The sequence below is a fragment of the Pteronotus mesoamericanus genome, unplaced genomic scaffold (assembly GCF_021234165.1).
Source record: "Pteronotus mesoamericanus isolate MK-2021 breed Mesoamerican mustached bat unplaced genomic scaffold, CSHL_Meso_final contig_169, whole genome shotgun sequence".
Taxonomy (NCBI): domain Eukaryota; kingdom Metazoa; phylum Chordata; class Mammalia; order Chiroptera; family Mormoopidae; genus Pteronotus; species Pteronotus mesoamericanus.
In genome coordinates, this window is record NW_026555068.1 from 17877222 (window position 1) to 17898243 (window position 21022).

General features: G+C 43.2%; 1 protein-coding gene across 4 annotated transcripts in view; it reads right to left on the bottom strand.

Moving 5' to 3' along the window:
- Window positions 1-21022, bottom strand: part of MTUS1 (microtubule associated scaffold protein 1) — a 128823-nt gene that overhangs the window by 83138 nt on the left and 24663 nt on the right. For 3 of the 4 annotated variants that reach the window (XM_054566118.1, XM_054566120.1, XM_054566119.1), the window contains exons 2-3: window positions 4559-6754; window positions 1320-1515 (exon numbers count right to left, since the gene is read on the bottom strand). In XM_054566118.1, coding sequence (XP_054422093.1) covers window positions 1320-1515; window positions 4559-6616 — 2254 coding nt within the window. In that variant the 5' untranslated portion in view covers window positions 6617-6754. The remainder of the gene's footprint in view (window positions 1-1319; window positions 1516-4558; window positions 6755-21022) is intronic. The other variant, XM_054566121.1, reaches the window with a different exon arrangement.

Here is a 21022-nt window from a genome sequence, read left to right on the forward strand (position 1 = left end):
GAGCAGGACGGGAGCTCCCCACCCCTGGCCAACGCCATGAGCCTTACCGACAGCAACAACAGTAAGAACCAAAGCTTTGAGCTCACTTACACCTCAACTCCCCAACTGCAGCAATATCCAAAACAAGGATCATCGTTTCTCCAAACGTCTGCAGCTTCTCCTTTGTGTTTCTCCAAACCATGAATGCGCTGCTCATCTTTCTTCCTCTGCTCATACCTGTTCCTGGGTCTGTGCCTCAGAACCTCAGCACCTTGATGCCCAGCCTGCATCCAAATAAATCACCCCTGACACCCTGCTGCACACTAGAGGCTTCTCCCACAGGAGGGCTCACGATAGGGCTGGAAAAGACGGCCGACAAGTCCTAAGGTGTGGCGTGTGAAGATCGCCGCAGGGATTCGGTTGGTTTTGTTCATTTCTGTAAAATGTTCTCACAGGTGTGGACACATGCTAGCGGCACTTTTTTTTTTTAAGGCCATTTATTAATAGTCACTATTTTTATAAGGGAACTTACTTCTAAATCTTTCTGACATGGCTTTAATTTGCTCAAGGCGGTACCTGTTAAAATAAGGGGTGTTCCCTGCAGAGGATGTTCAGTCAGCTGGAATGGCCAGCTGGCTTTGGTCTTAGTCCCCGTGAGACGACAGGCCAACTTCTCCATTTCCTGTTCTGATGTGTAACAGAGAAATCCGTAACATCTGCCAAATTTAGTAAGACACTTAACAACGACTCTTGAAGCTCTCAGATTTCATAAACCTCGTATGATTTTAAAACTACTACTGCTAAAATACAAACCAATGCAAATAAAAGTTCCTATTTTATTAGAGAGACTAGAATATAGAAATTAGAGAACATAGTCTATATTCTATTAGAGAATAGAATATAGAAAAGTTTAACTTTTTGGTCACTTTTATGTCCCTGAAAATTTCTAATTAAAAAAAAACAAAACTAATCTTTTCATATGTGAGGGCACCGTATGGGAATCGCAATGAAGTGTTATTAAGCACGTAACCATTTTTTAAAAATTTAAAAATGAACCGATGCGTATGTAACAGGTAGACAACTGCATGTTTATCTATGTATGCTTCGGAACAGCTTATGAGTGGGTTTCTGCACACATTTCTTTCCCCAACTAGCCTTTACATGGCTCAAAAGACAAGGGCTGTGTCCTTGACTTCTTTTTCTACCTTCCTACATGCTTCAGTGAGAGAATGCATTAGTTCTAAAGCCAAAACCTGCCTTTTGCTTTCTGACATGCCTGCTTTTAAATCGGAATAACTTGTAAACTGCTACAAGGCACAACTGAATTATTTTATGCTTACCAGAACTGGACACACGCCTGATCCTCTGGTAAGATAAGGTACGATCAGAACTGAGATTTCTGCTGTTGCTATTATACCTCAAACAGGAAACAGAAGGCCCCACTTTGGCTTTTGGACCAGGTTTTATCCTCAAACTGGAGGAGTCAGGCTTGGGTGTGTTCCTACCTGCGGGGGCTGCAGTTTTTGAAGCAGAACCCTGTGAAGAAAATAGGATGTTAGTTCAGATCACACCTTCCCCGTGCTACTCCCTTGCAGTGTTAGCTACATAAAAGAATTTGTTTCTACATTGCGGTCTTTTTGAAAAATTTTTATTGAATTTATTGGAGTGACATTGCTTAATAAAGCTGAGTTTCTAGCCTGCAGATTTCAGACTCAAGGCTACGAAGTCATCTCTTCCCTGAATTTCCACCCTCCCAACCTACTATATGTGCTTCAGACTTCTCAGCCCCACAATTAGGTGGTATTAGCCAGTTCCTTAAAATCAATCTCTATTACCTACCTACGTACTTATCTACCTACCTATCTTTACATACATACAGATAGACACATATACATTTATCTGTATCTATATATATACACACACACACACATATATACACATGTCTATCCGTACACACACATACTGCTATAGACTAAATGTTTGTTCCTTCTCCTCAAAAAATTTATCAATTGAAAACCTAATCCCCACTGTGATCATATTTGGAGGTGGGGCCTTTGAAAGTTGATTAAGACATGAGGGTGGAGCCCCCGTGAATGGGATCAGTGCCCTTCCAGAAGGGACCCCAGAGCATGTTCTTGCCATCCCCTGCCACAGAAGGTGACGGAGAGAAGACAGCAGTCTATGAGGAAGCAGGCTCTCACCAGACACCAAATCTGCTGCTGCCTTGATCTTGGACATCCTAGCCTCCAGAATTGGGAGAAATAAATGCCGGGTGAATTTTTAATTTTCATTCTTACTATGAAGAAATTCAAACTCTTCAAAGTTTACTCTTAAAATCACCATTATGTGCCTTCCGTCCCCCTCAAACAGTGAAACTGTTTCCAAGATGATGAAGGCCACGCCCTTATAGGTCTTCTCTGTGGCATCCAATAACGATGAGCCCCTCTTTCTTGCATTTCTCCAACACAGCTCTCTTCCTGGTTCTCCATGTACCTGTCTGCTTATTCCCTCTCTGGATTCTGTTCTTCTGCACCTTTCCATGCCAGCTGTCACGAGGGTCCTCACCTTGGCCCTGTTCTCTTTTCTCACCACATACTCTCCCTAGATGATTGTGTCCACTGTTTCAATCACCACCTACACATCATCATGTCCACAGTACGCAGGCCAAAGCCAGCACTTTCTCTGCAGTTTTCCATAGCTCTAGCTTCTACCCATATCTGCTCCCTTAGCATCCTTCAGGCACCTCTACCTGACAACACTGACAATAATCATACTGTTGTGGCTTACTGATCAACATATATTCTAAGTTCAAAATGCACACAGCAACTCATTTAATCCTCCCAGCCTCATGAGGTCGATACTTTCATTATATCCCATTTTATAAAAGAAGGATGTGAGGCAGTTTCTAAAAGTAAACTAATTTTACCCATGCATCTCAAAACTTACCTCTTCCCATATTTACCACAACATTCCCAGACACCCGACTTAAACAATAAAAGCCATTTCTAGGAGCTTCTTTCTTACTCCTTAAACCCTTCCTGATGGCATTCTCTCCGCCCCCCACCCACGGCGAGGCAGGCCTGCGTCACTTCTTGGCAGGGTTCCTGAAACCATATCCTCGGGATCTTTCTGGTCTCACCAGCCTGCAATTCATCTTCCACTCCGCGGTTATCTCTCTAACGTCCAAATTAGGTTCGGCGGCTTCCCTCTGTCTTCCAGATAAAGTCAAGTCTTCTTAACAAGTCACGGCAAGCCCTTCGGGACAAGTCGGCCCCTGCCATCTTCTCCAGCTTATTGGTTATGGTTCAGCACTCATGGGTCCCATCATACTCCCTGCAGTCCCCTAAATGAGGATATCCTGTGTCCTCACCTTGGTACACGTTACCCCTCTACCCAGAATGCCCTTCCAATACACACTTGCCCTCTAAATTCCAGTTAGCAACTCACGCAGCATCTCCCCAGGAACTCCCCTGACCGCCCCCACTCCATTTTGCCTCCTGCAGCAGCGCAGCTTATATATAGTCCCAGCTTAATACTAACATGCCCCTTTGGTGTATCTTCTAATACTACCCACCGCACTAAGCACCAGCATTGGCCAGCGGCGGTGTCCTTCTTTTCTATACCCCAATAGTTGCCATCATATACAGCATGCAGTGGGTACCCCACAAGTGTTCCCATGCTGCACAGAGGAAATGAGAGCTGGGGCCTCCTCCCAAGAGCCAATTCCAACAATTTAAGCTGTCATGTGTATCCTCCCTTCACAGAAAGGGACACAGAGCCTCCTGGAGACTGAGCAACTTGCCTGACATCACTTTGCCAGTGAATGAAGGCACTACAATGTGAAACCACGTCCAACTCCAGAACATCCTTGAGCCGTACATGAATTCTTTTTTCTTTAAATGGAACTATAAAGTTCCCCACAAACATCTGACAGTTGCTGTAGAAAACGTACTGCTTTTTTACTATATAAGAATAAAATGGGTTTTGTTTATTTAAGGACTGGACTGCAAGAGACCTCAGACATCACCTTGGGGTTTCAAAAGATGGCTGGCCCAAAGTCACATTAGCTGGTCCAAGGCGGACTCCAGGGTCCCCCTGTGTACAGGAGAGAACACCCCTCCCCAGAGCTGCTTCCTCAGTAGGAGACCAGGTGTGACTTACATGTTGCTGCTGTTTACAAGCATTCGCCAGCCAATTCTAAAATGTGGTTCAATGCATCTTAAAATTCATTTACAAAAAACTTTTTTTTCATGAATATAAAACAATCAGATGTTGACCGTAACTTAAAGTAACTAATTACACTCAAATATTACATTAATCTATTCTTTTAGCTTACTATCCTATCAAAAAGAACACTAAGACTCAATACAAAATACTGAACTTCAGGAATTCCCCCCCCCCCCCACCATGCAGGCTTCCAATTAACACTGTAAAATGTAATGACAAGAGAAAGAACTAGATCTAATATATTCACACCCGAGAGCAAATGTGCGCACCTAGTTCTGCAGTATTATTCACAATTAGTGTATAACCAATTGCCAGTCCATGTCTCAATTTCCTGGGCAAAAATTTCACTTACCAGAAACAGAGACCCATATTCAAAGTCCTCATTCATAACTTCCTTTTTCAGTTCTTGTTGTTCCAGAGGTGTCCCATTTTCTTTTTCACCCTTCTTTTCAGGGCTAATCCTTTGGATGTTGGAAACATACGTCCTTTCCAAACAGCCTGTGCTTTCCATTTTCACAGGGAAGAGGCCTTTGCACTTCTGAAAAGCTGGAGCCACGGACCCAGGCTCACATGCCGAATTAGAAGAACTTGCTTTGTCAACATCTTCCTGATTTGATTTCACGGCAGATGTTGCTCTCGAAACCTTGTGGGAAGCGTTTTTAGAATGAGTTGCAACATGCTCAGCCTGGCTAGTAATGAGTTTATTAAATTGCTGCTTCTGTGTCTTGTTAATTGAGATTTCTGCTTTTGTGTCTGCGTTCAAGTCAGATCTTAGTTTTTTGTTCAAAACTGTCAACCGTCTCGAGGAAGACTCTGGCAGGGGTGATGAGGTGCTGGTCGACTGAGGCCTGGGTGAGACCTTTGACAAAGAAGGGTCGTTAGGCTGTGATGCTGGTCTAGACATAACTTTTGCTTTGACATTCTTGAAGTTTGGTCTTGGGTAACTTATGATTTTGTTTTTTCTAACTTTGCTGCCTATTGAGGTATGGGTTTTGGCTGGTGGTTTTCCTAGGTTGGGTTTAGCAAGCTCCTGATTACTCTCCTCCACTTTACTACAGTTCTCTGTCGCTTCAACAGGTGAAATAAAGAAGGTTGCATTCATGGGCTTGGGGACTGGTGTGGACATGCAAATTGTCTCACTTGTGCTAATGATCATATCACTTTCATCCCAACTCAGTTCAAATGATGAGGCCAGCTTTTGTCCTGCTGGGCTATTTGGTACCAATTCTATGGTGTGATTTTGGATTCCCAAATCATTTTCATTGGAGGCAATTTGCGTGTTTTCAGCCCCAGTGACTTTACATTCTGGGTTCAGCGCTTGGGCTGCACTTTCATCAAAAGCGGGCACCAGTACAGGGCATTCATCATCTATAAGACAATCAGACACTGTTTCTCTTCGATTTTGGCCCATTTCCTGTTGCCCATAGGAGCTCTCTGAATGTGTCTCACTATTTGGTTCCTCTCTAGGTAAACAAAAGAACTCTTCTAATACCGCCCCACTGGGGACATCCATGCCATCACAAACTGGTGTTAGAGGGTGTGTCTCTTTTTCTCCAACTAGTCTTTGTTGTGACCCATCTGTGTACTCACTGGTGACATTTCCTGAAGAATACTGACATGCATTTCCAGTATCTGGAACAAAAGCATCCGTTTGCATCACCACCTCAGAAAATGCCATGTAAGTTGTCTCCAGGGCCTCTGATGCCGTGGTTGAAGGGTATTTAAAGATGTCTCTATCATGACTCCTTTCTGTCACATGTACCGTATCAGAATGGAAAGATGTATGAATGGAACAGGATAAAGATGTATTTCCACTTCTCAAGCCAGATGGTGGCAGACTTCCGGAGGCATGCAAAGACGGACTCTTTCCAATGGTGTGGTGTTTAATAAAGGTGTAGTTAGCGTCATCCACTTTCCTGTCAAACGTTTGATTTAGCTGCAAGGCAGCTGGGTAGTCTGTATAGTTCAAATCCACATCATTAGGTTTCCATGCAAGAGGCCAAGAGGTCTCAACACTCTGGTGGTCCTGAGCTGATTCTGGGGAATGACAACTTTTATGCAGGTACTTGGGCTCCTCCGTATTTACAACAGGCGCGGAAGACGGATATGCGGAATCTTTATGCATATATAATACCTCCTTACTAATGAAATCACTTGAAGACTCTTGGTGATCAAGTACTTCAGCACACGAAGGGTTTAAGGAAATACTTTCCCCAATATCCACGGGGGAGTTGGTTGTATAATCAACCACCATGTCATCTGGGTTGGCAGAATTCCAACTGTCGGTCGAACAGTTTTGTGTAGGTGGTGACTTTTGGTTGTATGCGTAAGTGTTTCCATTTTTATCACTGATAAATAAGGACTGCAGTTCATCTTCTGTCTTGTCTTCAGAACTATAATCATTCATCATGAATGGGAACTTTGAGCTTCTGCTGTTTTATTTCTTCTGTAAATCCTTTCAAATGAGGAAGAAGGAAAAATTGTCCATCTTCTACTTTTTTCAGGACAGTTGAAATGTTCTTAGTGTAAGGTGTTTTAAAGCTGTTTCCTGGAAAAAATAAAATGGTTAACTCAAGGACATGTTAGAAAAATTAACAAGTCACCACTTGACTCATTTCAATCGCTTTGTTTTTCCATTTAGAACCTACGACTATGGAAATGGGTAATTCAAATATTAGCTAAAGTATTACCCTTTTTTATACAAGTACCCCGTGCTCACTGATTGCACCACTGGAGCTCCAGAAGGATCACTCCTTTTCAAAGACACCTTTTCATGTGAGGGAATGGGGCAGAATGGAAGGCAGAGACCACCACAATTGCCCGTGACTGACATCACATCTTAGCAGCCTCCTCCCTACTCTCAGTGATTCTTGTCATAAAAGAGAAGAAAGATAAGTCTGATAATATTGTTTTCTTCTTGTTGGTTGAAATAGTGACCACTGGTCCTGGTTTGTCTAGGACAGTCCCAATACATTCCTGTTGTCCCAACAAAATTAGTAATAATGTCTTTTTTGTTTTTTCAGAAGGGTCGCTATTGCTTTCCCTCAGGGTGACCGATTACCAGACAGAGTTGGAAGGCACAGCAAATGAGCTAAAGATCAATGAGGATTTAGGGCATTACCATTTCCCTTTCCCTGTTCTCATTCTCTAGCTCAAACATATTCCATTTCAAAGTTGAAAAAAAAAAAGTTAGTGATTCTTATTAGTTAAAGTGGTACTCTACCGGAAGTTCCTAAAAATGTTAAACAGTTACTGCATGGCACACCAATTCTACTCTTAAATACCTGCCAAAGGGGAATGAAAACAAATGTCCACACAAAGACTTGTACAGAAACGTACATGATTCTTAATAGAAGCATTGTTCATAAGAGCCAGAAAAGTAAAAATAACCCAAAGTTCCATTAAATGGTAAATAGATAGCTGGATGTTGTATACCCATACAACTGATATATTCTTCCGCAACAGAAAGGAGTGGAGTGTGGTTACAGACAACATGGATAGAACATCACAGCTTAAAACATAATACTTAATGAAAGAAGCCAGTTGCAAAAGACTACATATTACATGATAGCATTTACATGAAATGTCTAGAATAGACCAGTCTACAGGGACAGAAAGTTGACTCGTGGGTCTCCAGGGCTGAGGAGGGTAGGAGGGAAGCGTGACTGCTAATTGGGACAGTGCTTCCTTTGAGAGTAATAACAATATTCTAAAGAGCACGGTGATGGTCGGACAATGGTGTAAATATACGGAGAACCACTGAATTGCACGGCTTAAAAAAATCATTAAAAACAACTCTTGAAAGTTTTCAAATCCAAGGGTTTCTGTAAATTAAATTTTCCTTATGTTTTTAATCGTACTGCAGTGCTTAAGAAAGGCCCAAATGTTCAAGCTAGGACTGCGGGTAAGTCCACAGATACATGTTCACTTGAATTCACTTTCTAATTCTGATATGTAGTGGCGATCCGATGTCAGAGTTCTGTTCTGAAGATATACCATCTCTGTAAGAAAAAAAAAAAACAAAGACAATCTGCAACCTATAAATCTGTGAATTAAGAGTGGACTTCTTTTTCAATTTTGCCACCTTTCCTTCAAATTTCGGTGTCCTGAATACCGCCACCACGTGGATGCACACGATGGAAGGACTGAGAGGAGCCGTCTCTGCGGGGACAGTGCTGTGTGTTTCTCGCTGCTCATCCTGACTCCAGCCCTTCCTGGAGGGAGAAGGGTGCAACGCTCTCACCTCGACAGCTCTCATGCATATACGTACAAGCACGCGTGCGCACGCACACTCAAAAAGGCGTTCTGAATCCTAAGAGGTGCCATATGATTTAGATATTGACAGAAAAATGTAAACTAGTCATTTTTCTCCAGTATAACTCTTTACTTAATAAAGAAATTGCTGAAATATTTTTTGGCAAACACCTTAGTAAAAGCTTTCATGAAACAAATTAATATGTTTAGTCCTTGGGTGTGAAATACATTCAAGCTAAATGTTTACGTTGAGAAATACATTTATTCATTTTTTTAGACATATGTAGGGGAATAATTTCAAAAAGCGCTAAATATGCTACACCTTTCTGCTTCCGTGAAGGCCAATACTCATGTATGAGATTCTGGAATAAGCAAATATGAGCACTACAAACAGAAACATTTAATAAAAATCATAAAGTTATTTGTATAAACAGATTTATTAGATTCAATAGACCGAGCTTTTACTACTGGAGTTCCCTCTTCCAAAGTACATAAAAGATGATTAAACAAACACACACACAAAGCCCTACCCCTGATAAAAACTGAATAAAGTAAATGATTCATACGTCAAAGCATTCCAAGTAATTTTTTAAATACAATAAATGTGTAACAGGATAAGCGACATTTAAATCATTTCTGTTTTTCTCCTTTATAAACAACACTGAGCTAAACATCTTTGCAATCTTTGACTACCTTTGATTATTTCCTTTGGAAAAACTTCCTGGGAGTAAAAGCATTAGGGAGACAAAGGAGTCAAAGCATATGATCTTTTAAGGCTCTTGATATAGTCTGCCACGTTGTTAAGTGAAACAAAAGGCAGGATTGTTTATAATATATGAATTAATATATGTATATAATAGATACATGTCTTGAGTTTTTCTTTTAAAGCTTATGCATTTTGTTCAGCACTGTCTCCCAAATATTCTTCCATGTCATTGTATATAAAACATTTCTAATGATTGTGAAATCCCACTAAAATCTAAATGTCCTCAATTTATGAATCAGCAGTTTACAAAGAGTAATAGAAAAATAAAGAAATCACCAGCCATTCAACTTTCACATGACTGTTTAGCACACTTGAGTCTATGTTTTTTTCTTTAAAGTTCACAAATACAAATAAATTCCAACGTTGGTGAGCAAAGCTCTCCAGAAAATACCACAAAAATGTATTCAGAAGAAATACTTCAGGAAAGTTTTGATATAAAATAAATTTACTGAAGTTCTTTCTACTTTGTAGGTAAGAGCAAAGAGCTAGTGGTGCAGAGATTTCGATACCAAAAAGATTCTGAAGTTAGGCGTATCAGTTCCAGGATGACAATGTCACCGTTCACTGAAGAAAACAATCGTTTCAAGTCGTCATGACTATGAAGACAAAGCCATGGACAGAAAAGAGTTGACCAGCCTGCCCTCTGAATTTTGTTAAAAACGTTAAAAGTTCGACCCTTTATCTTATGATCAATTTCATCCCTCTCCTACTTTAAGACCAGCACCTAAGCGAAGCCCCTGAAAGAGGAGGAAAGATGGAGTTGGTTTAGTGGATTTCAAAAGGACGTATAAATCAGCTTGTGAAAGAAACGCAGGTAGACTCCATGGGTCTGAGGTGGGGCCTGAGAGTTTGCATTTCTGTCCATCTCCCCGGTGATGTGGACACTCCTGGGCCAGGAGCAGCCAGGATGTGGCGGAGAACATGAAACCAGACCTCGCCAAGCAGATCAAGGCAATGAGCGGCCTCTCGGAGCCAGGTACCTTCACACCGCACTGTACAATGTGTTACTCTAACTAGGCGTAGACTTCCCTTAACTTTGAACCCTTCATTTATGCTTCTGAACTTCCCTCTTAGATGGCTAATATTCCCTCTCTAGAAAATAACTGGACAGTTTTAGTTAGAGAGAATGTTGCTTCTAAATTCCATTTGAGCTTATTCCTTCCATGCGGAGGAAGTTCAGTTGGTATAACATCCTATCCTTTTACTCACTTCACCCAGGACAAAGTAAGTGACCGAAAGGACTCTAACTTTGGGAAGAACTGCCTGGGCAAGGAGTAGGTAGAGGTGAGGGTGGCACTGGCCTCAGGCTCTAAATTTTTAAGGCGGGGGGGGGGGGAACAGCGTACTGATAGGATCTTTTTATTATTTTTTTCTTTTTTATTGACTTATTGGGGTGATACTGATTAATAAAATTACAGTTTTCAGGGGTACAGTTCTATAATGCATCACCTGTACACTGCATTGTGTGTTCACCACCCCAAGTCAAGTCTCCGTCCACCACCATTTATCCCCCCTTTTCCCTCCTCTACCTCACCCTTGACCCCCGCCTTCCCGCTGGTAGTGACCACACTGCTGTCTTTGTCTATGTTTTCTTGTTCAATCCCTTCGCCTTTCTCACCCACACCCCACCCCCCTCCCCTCTGATAACTGTCAGTCTGTTCTCTGCATCTATGAGCCTGTTTCTATTTTGTTAGTTTATTTTGTTCATTAGATTCCACATATAAGGGAAATCAGATGGTATTTGCCTCAGGCACTAAACTTAAGAGGGGTGCGGGAACAGTGCCCGCTGAACCAGACTGGAGCCTGGAATGAGGGGAGAAGTCACTCACACGGACTCTGTTTTTATTTTTAAATTTTGGGGGCTTTTTTGGCTCATCATGGATTTTTTGCATTAATGCTGATTTTTAAAAATAATTGTCCAAATATTGTTTATCTTGATCACTGAGGCTTTTGGGGCACCACTTCAATTCCCAACTTGAAGTGAGTGCCTCCCCCTCAGGCCTTAGTCCCAGCCCGGCCCACAGAGCGCACCAGCTCCAGGCTGTCCCCAGCAGCAGGCCCTGTCCCCCAGCGGAGAGAGCTGAGGAGGGCGGTGGGGCGAGGCCTGCCCTGTCGCTGCACCGCAGCCACTGCGCGCGTCAGTGCCTGTCACACACAGCTGTCCCTGAGACTCGCTTTCATCTTTAATGAGAGCTGAAGTCGTATAATTATGCAACCTGTAATTATAATTCATTTATAATTCCACCGATGACAATCTGTCCACCTTAGTCTTTCTCTTATTTCTCAAATGGTTCATATCCGGAGAGAGAAAGAAGGTAGGAATAACATTCAAACGAGTGATGAGCCATCCTGACTGTGTGCTGGCCGCGGGCTTAGAGCAGCGTTGGGAGACCAGGGCCCTGGGGAGCCAGGCATCTCCCCTTCAGTTCCTAGATCAGGGGGAGTCCCAAGGAGAGTCCCATGCACCGGCCACTGTATTTTAACAGCCAGCTCAGCCCCTCTGAAGAACAGTTTTGAAAAGGGGGTATTCTTTATTGAGCCCTCTCCAAGCTGTAGACATTGCCTAGGCAACAAACCCTGAGAAATAAACAAGGAGCAAGATTTGAGGGAGCAAACCACTTGTGGGGTAATGGGGGCTCTGTCCCGGGTGAGGTAGACGGCACTTTGGCGCTTTGATTCAAGGCACAAGCCACATGTTTGCTCATATTGGGGGTTTGCAGCCTGTATCCGGCAGTCCAGCCCGCTTTCTCGGTTGGGATGTTGGTGTTCAGTAACAGAGACCAGGCAAGAGACTTAGGCCTGAAACCAGTCCTCCTCTCACCAAGTGGGAGGCTGCAACCCACGGCAGCTTTGTCCATGGGTGAAGTGGCCGTTTCCACAGGAGGACAATAGCCCAGGTTCCTTCAAGGAAACAAGGCCTGGGCTCTATACCTAAAGCAAAGCCGTTCGGGCCTTGGCGACAGACAGGCCTTCAGCAGGCAGCCTCCTTGTGTGGGTCACACAGCTAGACCTTGAATGACGTCCAGCAGTTGCACCCCGGCACCAGCAAGGCGGCGGAGAATGGGCGGGCAGGCGCCCGTGAGGCACGGCTGCGGCCTTCGGGAACAGGGCCTACTCAGACCCTTTCACACACTGGTGATCAACATGATGTTTGTTGCTTTTTAAATCGTCACGCAGCCCTAGCTAGTGTGGCTCAGTGGATTGAGTGTGGGCCTGCAAACCACAGGGTCGCCGGTTCAATTCCCAGTCAGGGCACACGCCTGGGTTGTGGGCTGGGCCCCCAGTAAGGGGGGGCCCTCGAGAGGCAACCACACACTTATGTTTCTCTACGTCTCTTTCTCCCTCCCTTCCTCTCTCTAAAAATAAAATAAATCTTCTAAAAAATAAAAATAAAATAAATGACCACGCAGAAGGCTTCTGCGTACCCTGGAGAAAACAAGAGTATTTATAGCTTTAAATTGTTAAGCAGAGGCCTGGTAGGCAAAGTCAGATGATACATCTCAAACCCCAACGCGCATCAGAAGACGAGGAGGAAACGGCGGGTGGGGTAAGCCGGCGCCCGTGTGGTTCTTCCAGTCCCGAGAGTCACAACAGCCCTCCCCACCCTCGCACGCACACATTCTCTTTCTACTGCTGCCAATTAGTATTTGATTGGATAATTAAATATTAGGGATAAATCTTCTCCAGGAGGCAGGTTTCTTAGGCTTAAGTAATTGCAGAGGAGAGGCAGGAGCAGCGGCTGGAGGTCACGCCCCTGGAAACACCTGCTCAGAAGGGAGAGAGGAAGGTGTGTCCTAGGCAGGGCCGGCGGGTGCAGCAGGACAGTCTGCGCAGACCCCGCGCACGGATCCAGAAACGAGGTTCCAAGGCATGGTTCACACTGCTTTACTATTTCAGGATTAGGGGACTGGCTTTTTTTCAAAATGTGGTGGTTGGGGGTCGGGGGGGGGGCGCGGGGAAGACAATTCTGTGATCACCTGTGTCCTTGTCACCCGCTGGGTGCGGAACTAAGAACCTCTAAGGCCTGGTGGAACTACAGTCTTCCCCCCTTGTCCAGGGCGCGGCTGTGTCCCAAGACCCGCCGTGGGTGCCCGAAACCACAACTCATACCCCACCCTACGTATACTATGCATTTTCCTATGTATACAGACCTGCGATAAAGTTTAATTTATATATATGAGGCACAGTAAGAAGTTAACAACAACTAATAGAGCGGTGATAACACACTGTAATAAAAGCTATGTGACTATGGCCCCCTCTCTAATAACTGAGATGCCTACAGCATGCAGACGGTGGACAAAGAGGTGATGCGGTCTCGGTGGGACAGCGCGGGATGGCTCCAAATTTCACCGCGCCACTCAGAAAGGTATCAAATTTAAAAGTCATACATTGTTTATGTCTGGAATTTTCCATTTAATATTTTCAGACTGCAGGTTAAGTGCAGGTAACAAACCACAGAAACCAAAACTTCAAATAAAGGGGAACTGACTGCTGTACAGCTCCATTCATAGAAAATTAGTGCCTTGTGCAAGGGCTTTCATGGACTGCTGGTCTGGAATTCAGAACACGGTTTCCATTATATAAATAATTGTTAGGTTCCCAGACAGCCAACAGATGACATGTGAACCCATAACGGAGCATAACTTTTGCCCAAGAGTACTGCTATTTCCCCCAGGTATATGCAAAATACAGCCAGCATCACAAATGGGGCCCGAAATGTCAGAAACACGTATCCTTTTCCACAGGCAGAGCCTGTACATAAATAAATGTCTTCTCCTCTCTCTAATGGGCAAAGTTACAAACAGTAATTACCCTTCACCCAACCACTCAAAGAAAATGATGTCCTGCTCTTATGTGGCCCAGATGGCGAGAGTGCCAGTATCCTTGCTCCCTGACCCACACCTGCAGCCCCGTTGTACACGCAGCAACAGGAAAAGTTACATTCCCTCCCGCTTTCTCCCTCCCTATGTGTAGGGTCAGCAAAAGTTAAAATGGTCCTTCATCAGAAGAATGAGCAGCAGGAAAAAATTGTTTGATGTGGAGATCTTGGTATAAATTTAACAGTATATTTACCATGGTAGAAGCCTACATGGGTAGCAAGCAATAGTTCAAATGCTTAGCAATATTGGGAACAATGGAAAGCGATTCACCTTTTATTATTAATAAGATGCTAGTTCGGGAACCTTAAACTTTAAAGAGGTAAAGACCTTGGAGCATGAGCACTTGCTATATACTCCTCAGGATAGGCTCAGTTTTGCTGCAACAATAAACAAGCCCAAACTTCAGTGGCTTAACATAAATGTCCAGGGTTGTTGGCAGGGAACTCTGCTCATATCTCCAGTCACCCAGGGACCCAGGCTGACTGATGCTTCATCTCAACAAAAGCTTCCACCCTCAGCAGACACTGGGAACGGGCCCAGCGGAGCTTTTCACTCACTCTTAGAGCTCCTACCTTAAAGTGACACACTTCACTTCTGCTTCCGTGTTGCCAAAGCAGCCTACCATCTGTCCAAGAGTCGGAGAACTGGAAATATTTGCGCACAGCACTAAGGTAGTAAGGGAAGAATTTATTTCCATTATGAATTAATTATGCCAACACTCAGTATAGGGCACATTATGTCATCTTAGGACCTTCACTAAAACTGGCCATGCCTGACACATTAGTTTCTCTGCCCAAATTACATCATTTCAGCCGATACCACTTACCAGTGCTTCACAGCTTTCAGGAAAGAAAAAGGAAAAAAAAAAGGCAAGGCATTAAGCGAACGCTTCTCTCTGTCACCATATCTGATTGTTCTCAAAACATAAGGTGGTTTTAATGACCAATAACTGTGGCTGAGGCTGGCCGGTCCCCAAACTCATTTCTTTTTAATAAATCTGAAAGTGTGTTCTGTCAGCAAAAACAAATCAGTATCAGTGCAAGTGTCGGGACAAGACCAGAAACTTGGCAACGAATAGATAATCCAGTGTCCAGAGTACCCCACGCAGCACGCCCAGTGCACAAGTAATCACCATCCTTGATTAGCCGCTGACGGGACGGGAAACTGGTTCCATCCCGCGCACCTCCCAGGCCACCGGCAAGCCCATCCCTGCAGAAGCTCTCCTCCCGCACCGTAATGGAGGGCGATCTGGCCGCCGCATGGCACCGCGACACGTTAGGACAGCTAGATTACAACAACTAAGAGCAGCCAAAATATGCCTGTTAGGCACAAAGGGCTATTCTAAGTGACCGCTGTGATCTCCATGGAGATGGCAAGCTGCCCACGTGGCAGCAGGGAGGCAGAGCTCCGCGGAGGATGTCGGCGGGAAAAACACAGGACTGACACACATTGAAAAGTTTTAACCGGCAGGGACGTCGAACTAAGAGAAACCTGACAGTGCTTTTGCAGAGGGTGAGCAGTTTCTGCCACGCATTCGAAGAAAACAAAGTAAACAGGAGACAATGATTGTACAAGAAAGGAAGCATCATAGCACACCCCCTGGGTCACAGAGACAATACTCCCACGGTCGTCTATTTTTAAAATATGGAAATAAATAAAAGAAACAGTGAAGAGAGGAAAAGTGATTGCCTCTGAGACTAGACATTGGGTTGTTCTTTGATATAAACCTTTTATTCTGCATTTTTTGTCATCTCAAGCTCTGCACATGATAAGAATTAAAGAACGTGTAAAAGGATTATTCTGAGCCTTTGTTATCTTTCCTGTTTTCTCCTTTCATTATGAATCATCTTAGGTCCTTTTTAAACCCTACACAGCTTCGCTCCTCAGAGCTTTAGGAAAAGCTCAGAGGGAAACTGCATACAGACTCCATGAACAAACTGGCACACTTGCGCTGCAAGTGGCCTTTTTCTGAACCTAAAACAGTGAATTATTCAGTGGCTGCTCTGTACTACTCATCCTGATGGGCTACTGGAAGCTGCTCATTCTAAGCCAGTGTTCACACTTCAACATTTCCCTGCTGTTACCTCGAGGGAACGCCTGATACAGAGAGGTCTGATCAGATCGCTGGGGCGACACGCGGGCGGCCCGAGGGCCGGCGGAGGAGGCAACCCATGGTAAACAATCTGGGACGCAACTGGCGGCGAAGCTGAGGCCTCCAGAGCACATGGGGTTATGGGCGAGGAGACTTGAAATAAAAGAAGCGCTCTCAGGCCTTCGCAGGGCGAAGGCTCTCTCTGGCTCTGGGGCTCTCTCTTCCTCACGGACGCCTGGACGATCGTGCTGCAGCGGCCTGCGTGTCCCAGCGGATGGTATTTTGTACGGGAAGAAACTCAGGGTGCAGCCTAGGGTTGGGCTGGCCTGGCCGAGGGTCGCAGGGTCATTCTTCCTTCGGTGTTTTGGAGGGAACGACCTCTGAGGCGGAAGACTGCCATGCTTCCAAAGTTGTGTAGCTTGTGTGTCGTATGTTGTTTTAGTTTGTAAACTAACCCTACAGAAATAAGGTAATTCAAATTGAAGGTGGGGGGCATGGGGGGGGGTGAATGATAGAACTCAGGTGTTAGAATTCAGCCTTAATTGATAGGCTTAAGTGATTAAAGCTATAACTAAAGAGTTAGAGTTGAGCCTTAATTGATAGGCGCGAGTGACTAACGCAGGTGGGGAGCTGTTATTCCAAAACTGTGAAGCTTTTGAAAAAAGGCTCCTTTCCTTTATCACCAAACCTTTGCCTCTGGAATTTTGCCCAGAGGGTGGTGGCGGACAGCAGGACCCCAACTGCTGTTCAGTGACATATCTATGGACCACCAAGGTCAAATGTCAAATTTGGCTTAATTGTATGTCCAAGCAAAGAGGCTGCCTTGCAAAAACACATTCCAGTATCAGAAACATTACAATGTGAAAATGTGTGTTTTAGAAATGATGAAATAGAGCAGTTATTAAAACAGAGCTCAACACTTCAAAGTTACCAACTCTCAGGGTTAGAAGTGACCTTAAAAATCATCAGTGGAATCTTAACACTAATCTGACATTTCAATCTTCTTAGACTATAGTCAGTCAAGTCTCTGCCCAACCCAGAGAATGTACCATGGTTCTAGGCAGCTCCTGCTTCCCCTGTCTAGACTCTCCCTGCCCAAAGTCATACAGCAGAGTACAGTGTTGGGGGCGCAAAGTCTAGCCAAAACCTCTAATAGGTGGCAAAAAAAGAAAAGAAAGAAGGAAGGAAGGGGGTGGGGGGGGGGGAGAGAGAAGAGTAGAGAAGAGAGAAAAGAAAAGAAAAAAGAAGAAGAAAGAAGAAAGGAAAAAAGGGAAGTTTAGTTCTACCTCATGCAAAAGGGATTAAGGAACCCAGCTCTACCTTTTTCATTCTTCTGCTGTGCATGACCTCAACCTGTGGCCCCAAATAGCACTATCCGTTTGTAATTTAAGAGTGTAGAATAGTGGGAGGCAACAAGTATGGAAAATACCTCCATAAAACACCACACTTACATCAATGCCCATAGCTTAATCACATGGCCACGCCTGCCTACAAGGCATGCTGGGAAATGCAGATCAATATAGACCACCTATACCCACCTAAAAATTCTATAACCATACAGAACGGGGGAAATCGAGGCTGAGGGACAAATAGCCACAACTTACCACAGACCCAATGCCCTACACTACAGAGCACTGTTCATTAATAAGAGTCTAGGTTTGTACTTCAATGTTCCTGGTTAACTGTTACAGTTCAGTAGTGGGTTTTCTAGAAACTAGGATGCTTTAAAGTTGGATCCATTCTGTGGGTACCTCACTAGACTCAAGGGAAAAGAGCTTTAAAAGAAAGCTACACAGCCCTTTGATCGTTTTTGACACAGATGCCATAGTTACGACAACTACAGCAGTGGGCTTGTAGACCCAAAGGAAAGATCTGGGTCACTTTCAATCATTTTGATGTAACAGAAAAATTTACTTTGTTTTCATAAAGGTAGTCCATTGAGCTTATTTCCAGCCTGGTTTTGCTTTTCAATGAATATAAGTCCTTGAATGGTTCACAGCAGTGTGATTTATGGCGGTTGTGCTTTAGGCTCTCGGACTAAAATTTGTACTCCATTTGAAACTGAAGACTGGTAAAAATGACAAAATAAATACAATGAAAGATACACATGGATGTGATGGCTGCCATGTGCCAGTTAGGTTCTAGGGCTGCTACAGCCTGGCTTGGAAGCGCGCGGGAAGTTAAGACGTAGCAATGAGGTAAGAGCTGTGCTAGAGGAAAGGACAGCAGAAAGAACCAACAGACCAGAACTAAGAGGAGATCTAGGTTTGCTCAGGGAAGTCAGGGGGAACTAGCGCGCAGAAATGGAAGGACAGGCAAGGAAGCCAGAAGCAATCACACTGGCTCTGAAGTGTGAAAGGGCTGGAATGGCTGGGGACACGAAGAAGCTCAATGCGGCCACGTGGGATGAAGGGCAGCAGTGGGCCGGCTCAGCGTCTGCATTCTATTCTGGGAACAACGTGAGCCCGCCAAAACTGTTAAGATTCATGTGAATACTTTGGTTTGGCTGAAGTGTGGAAGGTGTCCTGGTGAGGAAAGTCACAAAAGGGCAGGAAACGGTGGGGATGGAGCTGAACTAACCTAACCCAGCGGGAGGGAGATAGAAGGGAGATGAAAAGCCAGAGAAGCTTAAAAGGCTCAGTTCTGTCATCTGCACAGAGCAGTGGAAAGCTTGGCACGTCGTGAGCGCTCGACACATCACTACTGCATGAAACCTCACTTGAAAAGACATTTATACTAATACTTTCAGGAGGAAGCTACAGCGGAGAGTACATAGAAAAGATGCATAAATAATCACAAACTAGATAAATTAAAAAAAGGATTTAAGCTTTTAGTATAAATTTTAAGAGTTTTACTATACTCTCTATTTTTTAAATAAACTAACATGAGTAGAATACTAATTCTGGGTACACAAGGTACTAAAACAAAGACAAAGGAGATATTCAAAGAATGAATAAGAGATCTAGGTTAAAATAATGTAGTAAACAACAAGACAAATACTGTTTAGTTTGACCATACAAGCAAAAGTAATTCATTTCTTTCTAAAACACACAAACTTAAGAGGCTTTAAGTGAAGATACTACTCAACAATGAACACTATCAGAGACATTTTGTTTATGCTGTAGCAGAACAATTAAAACAAATGCCCCAACAAAAATATGCCACTCTCTCTCCCCATTTATCCCTAAAGCCACATGAGATAGGTATTTAAAATATCTTTAAGACCCTTCATTTCACTAATTAGAATATTTTTTCTAGATACTATCAATAATTCCCAAGTTTCCCAGAACTAGATAGAAACCCCACACCTCCCTCCCTGCCCCCCCCAAAAAAAATCCAAGTTACAAGACCATCAGCACGTAACAGACAGTGTATTCCAAACTGATATAAAACACCGGGAAAATTTCAAATCATTTTTACGTTAATGAAGATTGAATAATACACCAATACTCTGTTTTAACCTCATGGGTAAAGAGTTTTTTAAGCTTATGGTTTCATTTTAATGAGAATGGGCATTTGAAAACTAACTTAATCTGTTATTAAAAAGTACAGGACTTTCTTTGATAATTCCCACTAAGCCATGAAAAGCTGTTGGGAGTTACAAAGGTAGGCCCTGGGCTAATTTTGTTCCAAAGAGCAGCGCTGAAGGAAGGCTCCTGGCCGAAGTCTGCTTGACACTTCAATGCAACGCCAATGGACCGACCTACTGAAATTAAAAAATTCTGATTCCTGGACTTTATTCCAAAAATATACTCTTATTCCAAGATTTTCTGGCTTAAGAATTCCCTAAAACCTCAAAACGAGCACATGAAAGACCCCACACATTGACAAATTCTTAAAACTGCATTTCTGAAAGCTTAGTCATTCATTTTACTGACTAGAATGTTCTAACATGCTTCTTTTAGAAATGACTACATTTCAAGATATCCTATATTCTTTACACATCTCATACAACAGCAGAAAAAACAACATCGTGTTCTCCCAATCCTCATATCTTGTTGCTAGGAGAGTGTGAAAGCCCAAATGCTCAGAGCATTTTTAAGTCATAAATATTTAAACAGTTCTAGTTTTTTTCCACCCCTCCCTCCCACTCTGCCTCATTCATTTACTCTTTGTTCAAGTACATATGTACACATACAACATACATGTGCACTCAAAGCTATAACAAACAAAAAAAGGATCCAAACATTTCAGATGACACAGTAAACTAAAATTTATATGAAATAATTTCCTACACACTCTGTGCTATTGCAGATGTAACCATGAAGTGATCGTGGTCAGCTGTAACAATATTATTACATTTTTATGTGTTGTCTAATGAGAGTTTTGTATTTGACAACTTAAACTCAAAACAAAGCACCATATTTAACTCTTTTCCTCTCCAAAAAGTAGGCATGAGCATATTCATATTTGTTCATAATAATCTTTGCATTTTCACATAGTCTAGAATTTATCCTGAAGTACGGGTGCTCCCATATAATACATATCAAAGATGTAAAGAGATAAATAGTATATATGATTTAAAAAGCAGCTTTTTATTTTTAAAAGTATCACTTCTAAAACTTTAGTGTGATTGCTTAATTTAAAACATCCCAAATCAACTATACCAAGGTAACTTACTTATATTCTTCAGTATATCAAAATCGACAGCTGTGCAAGTAAGCAAAAGAAGTATTATTCAAGTTATTTGTCCAAAGAAATCACTCAGGGTTGCACCTAGCAGACTGTCTTTTGGCACTGCAAAACTACAACCAGACTAAAAGAAACTCCAACACCAGACCACAAAATGAACCCTCTCAAGAGACCATGGTTATTCAAGCACCG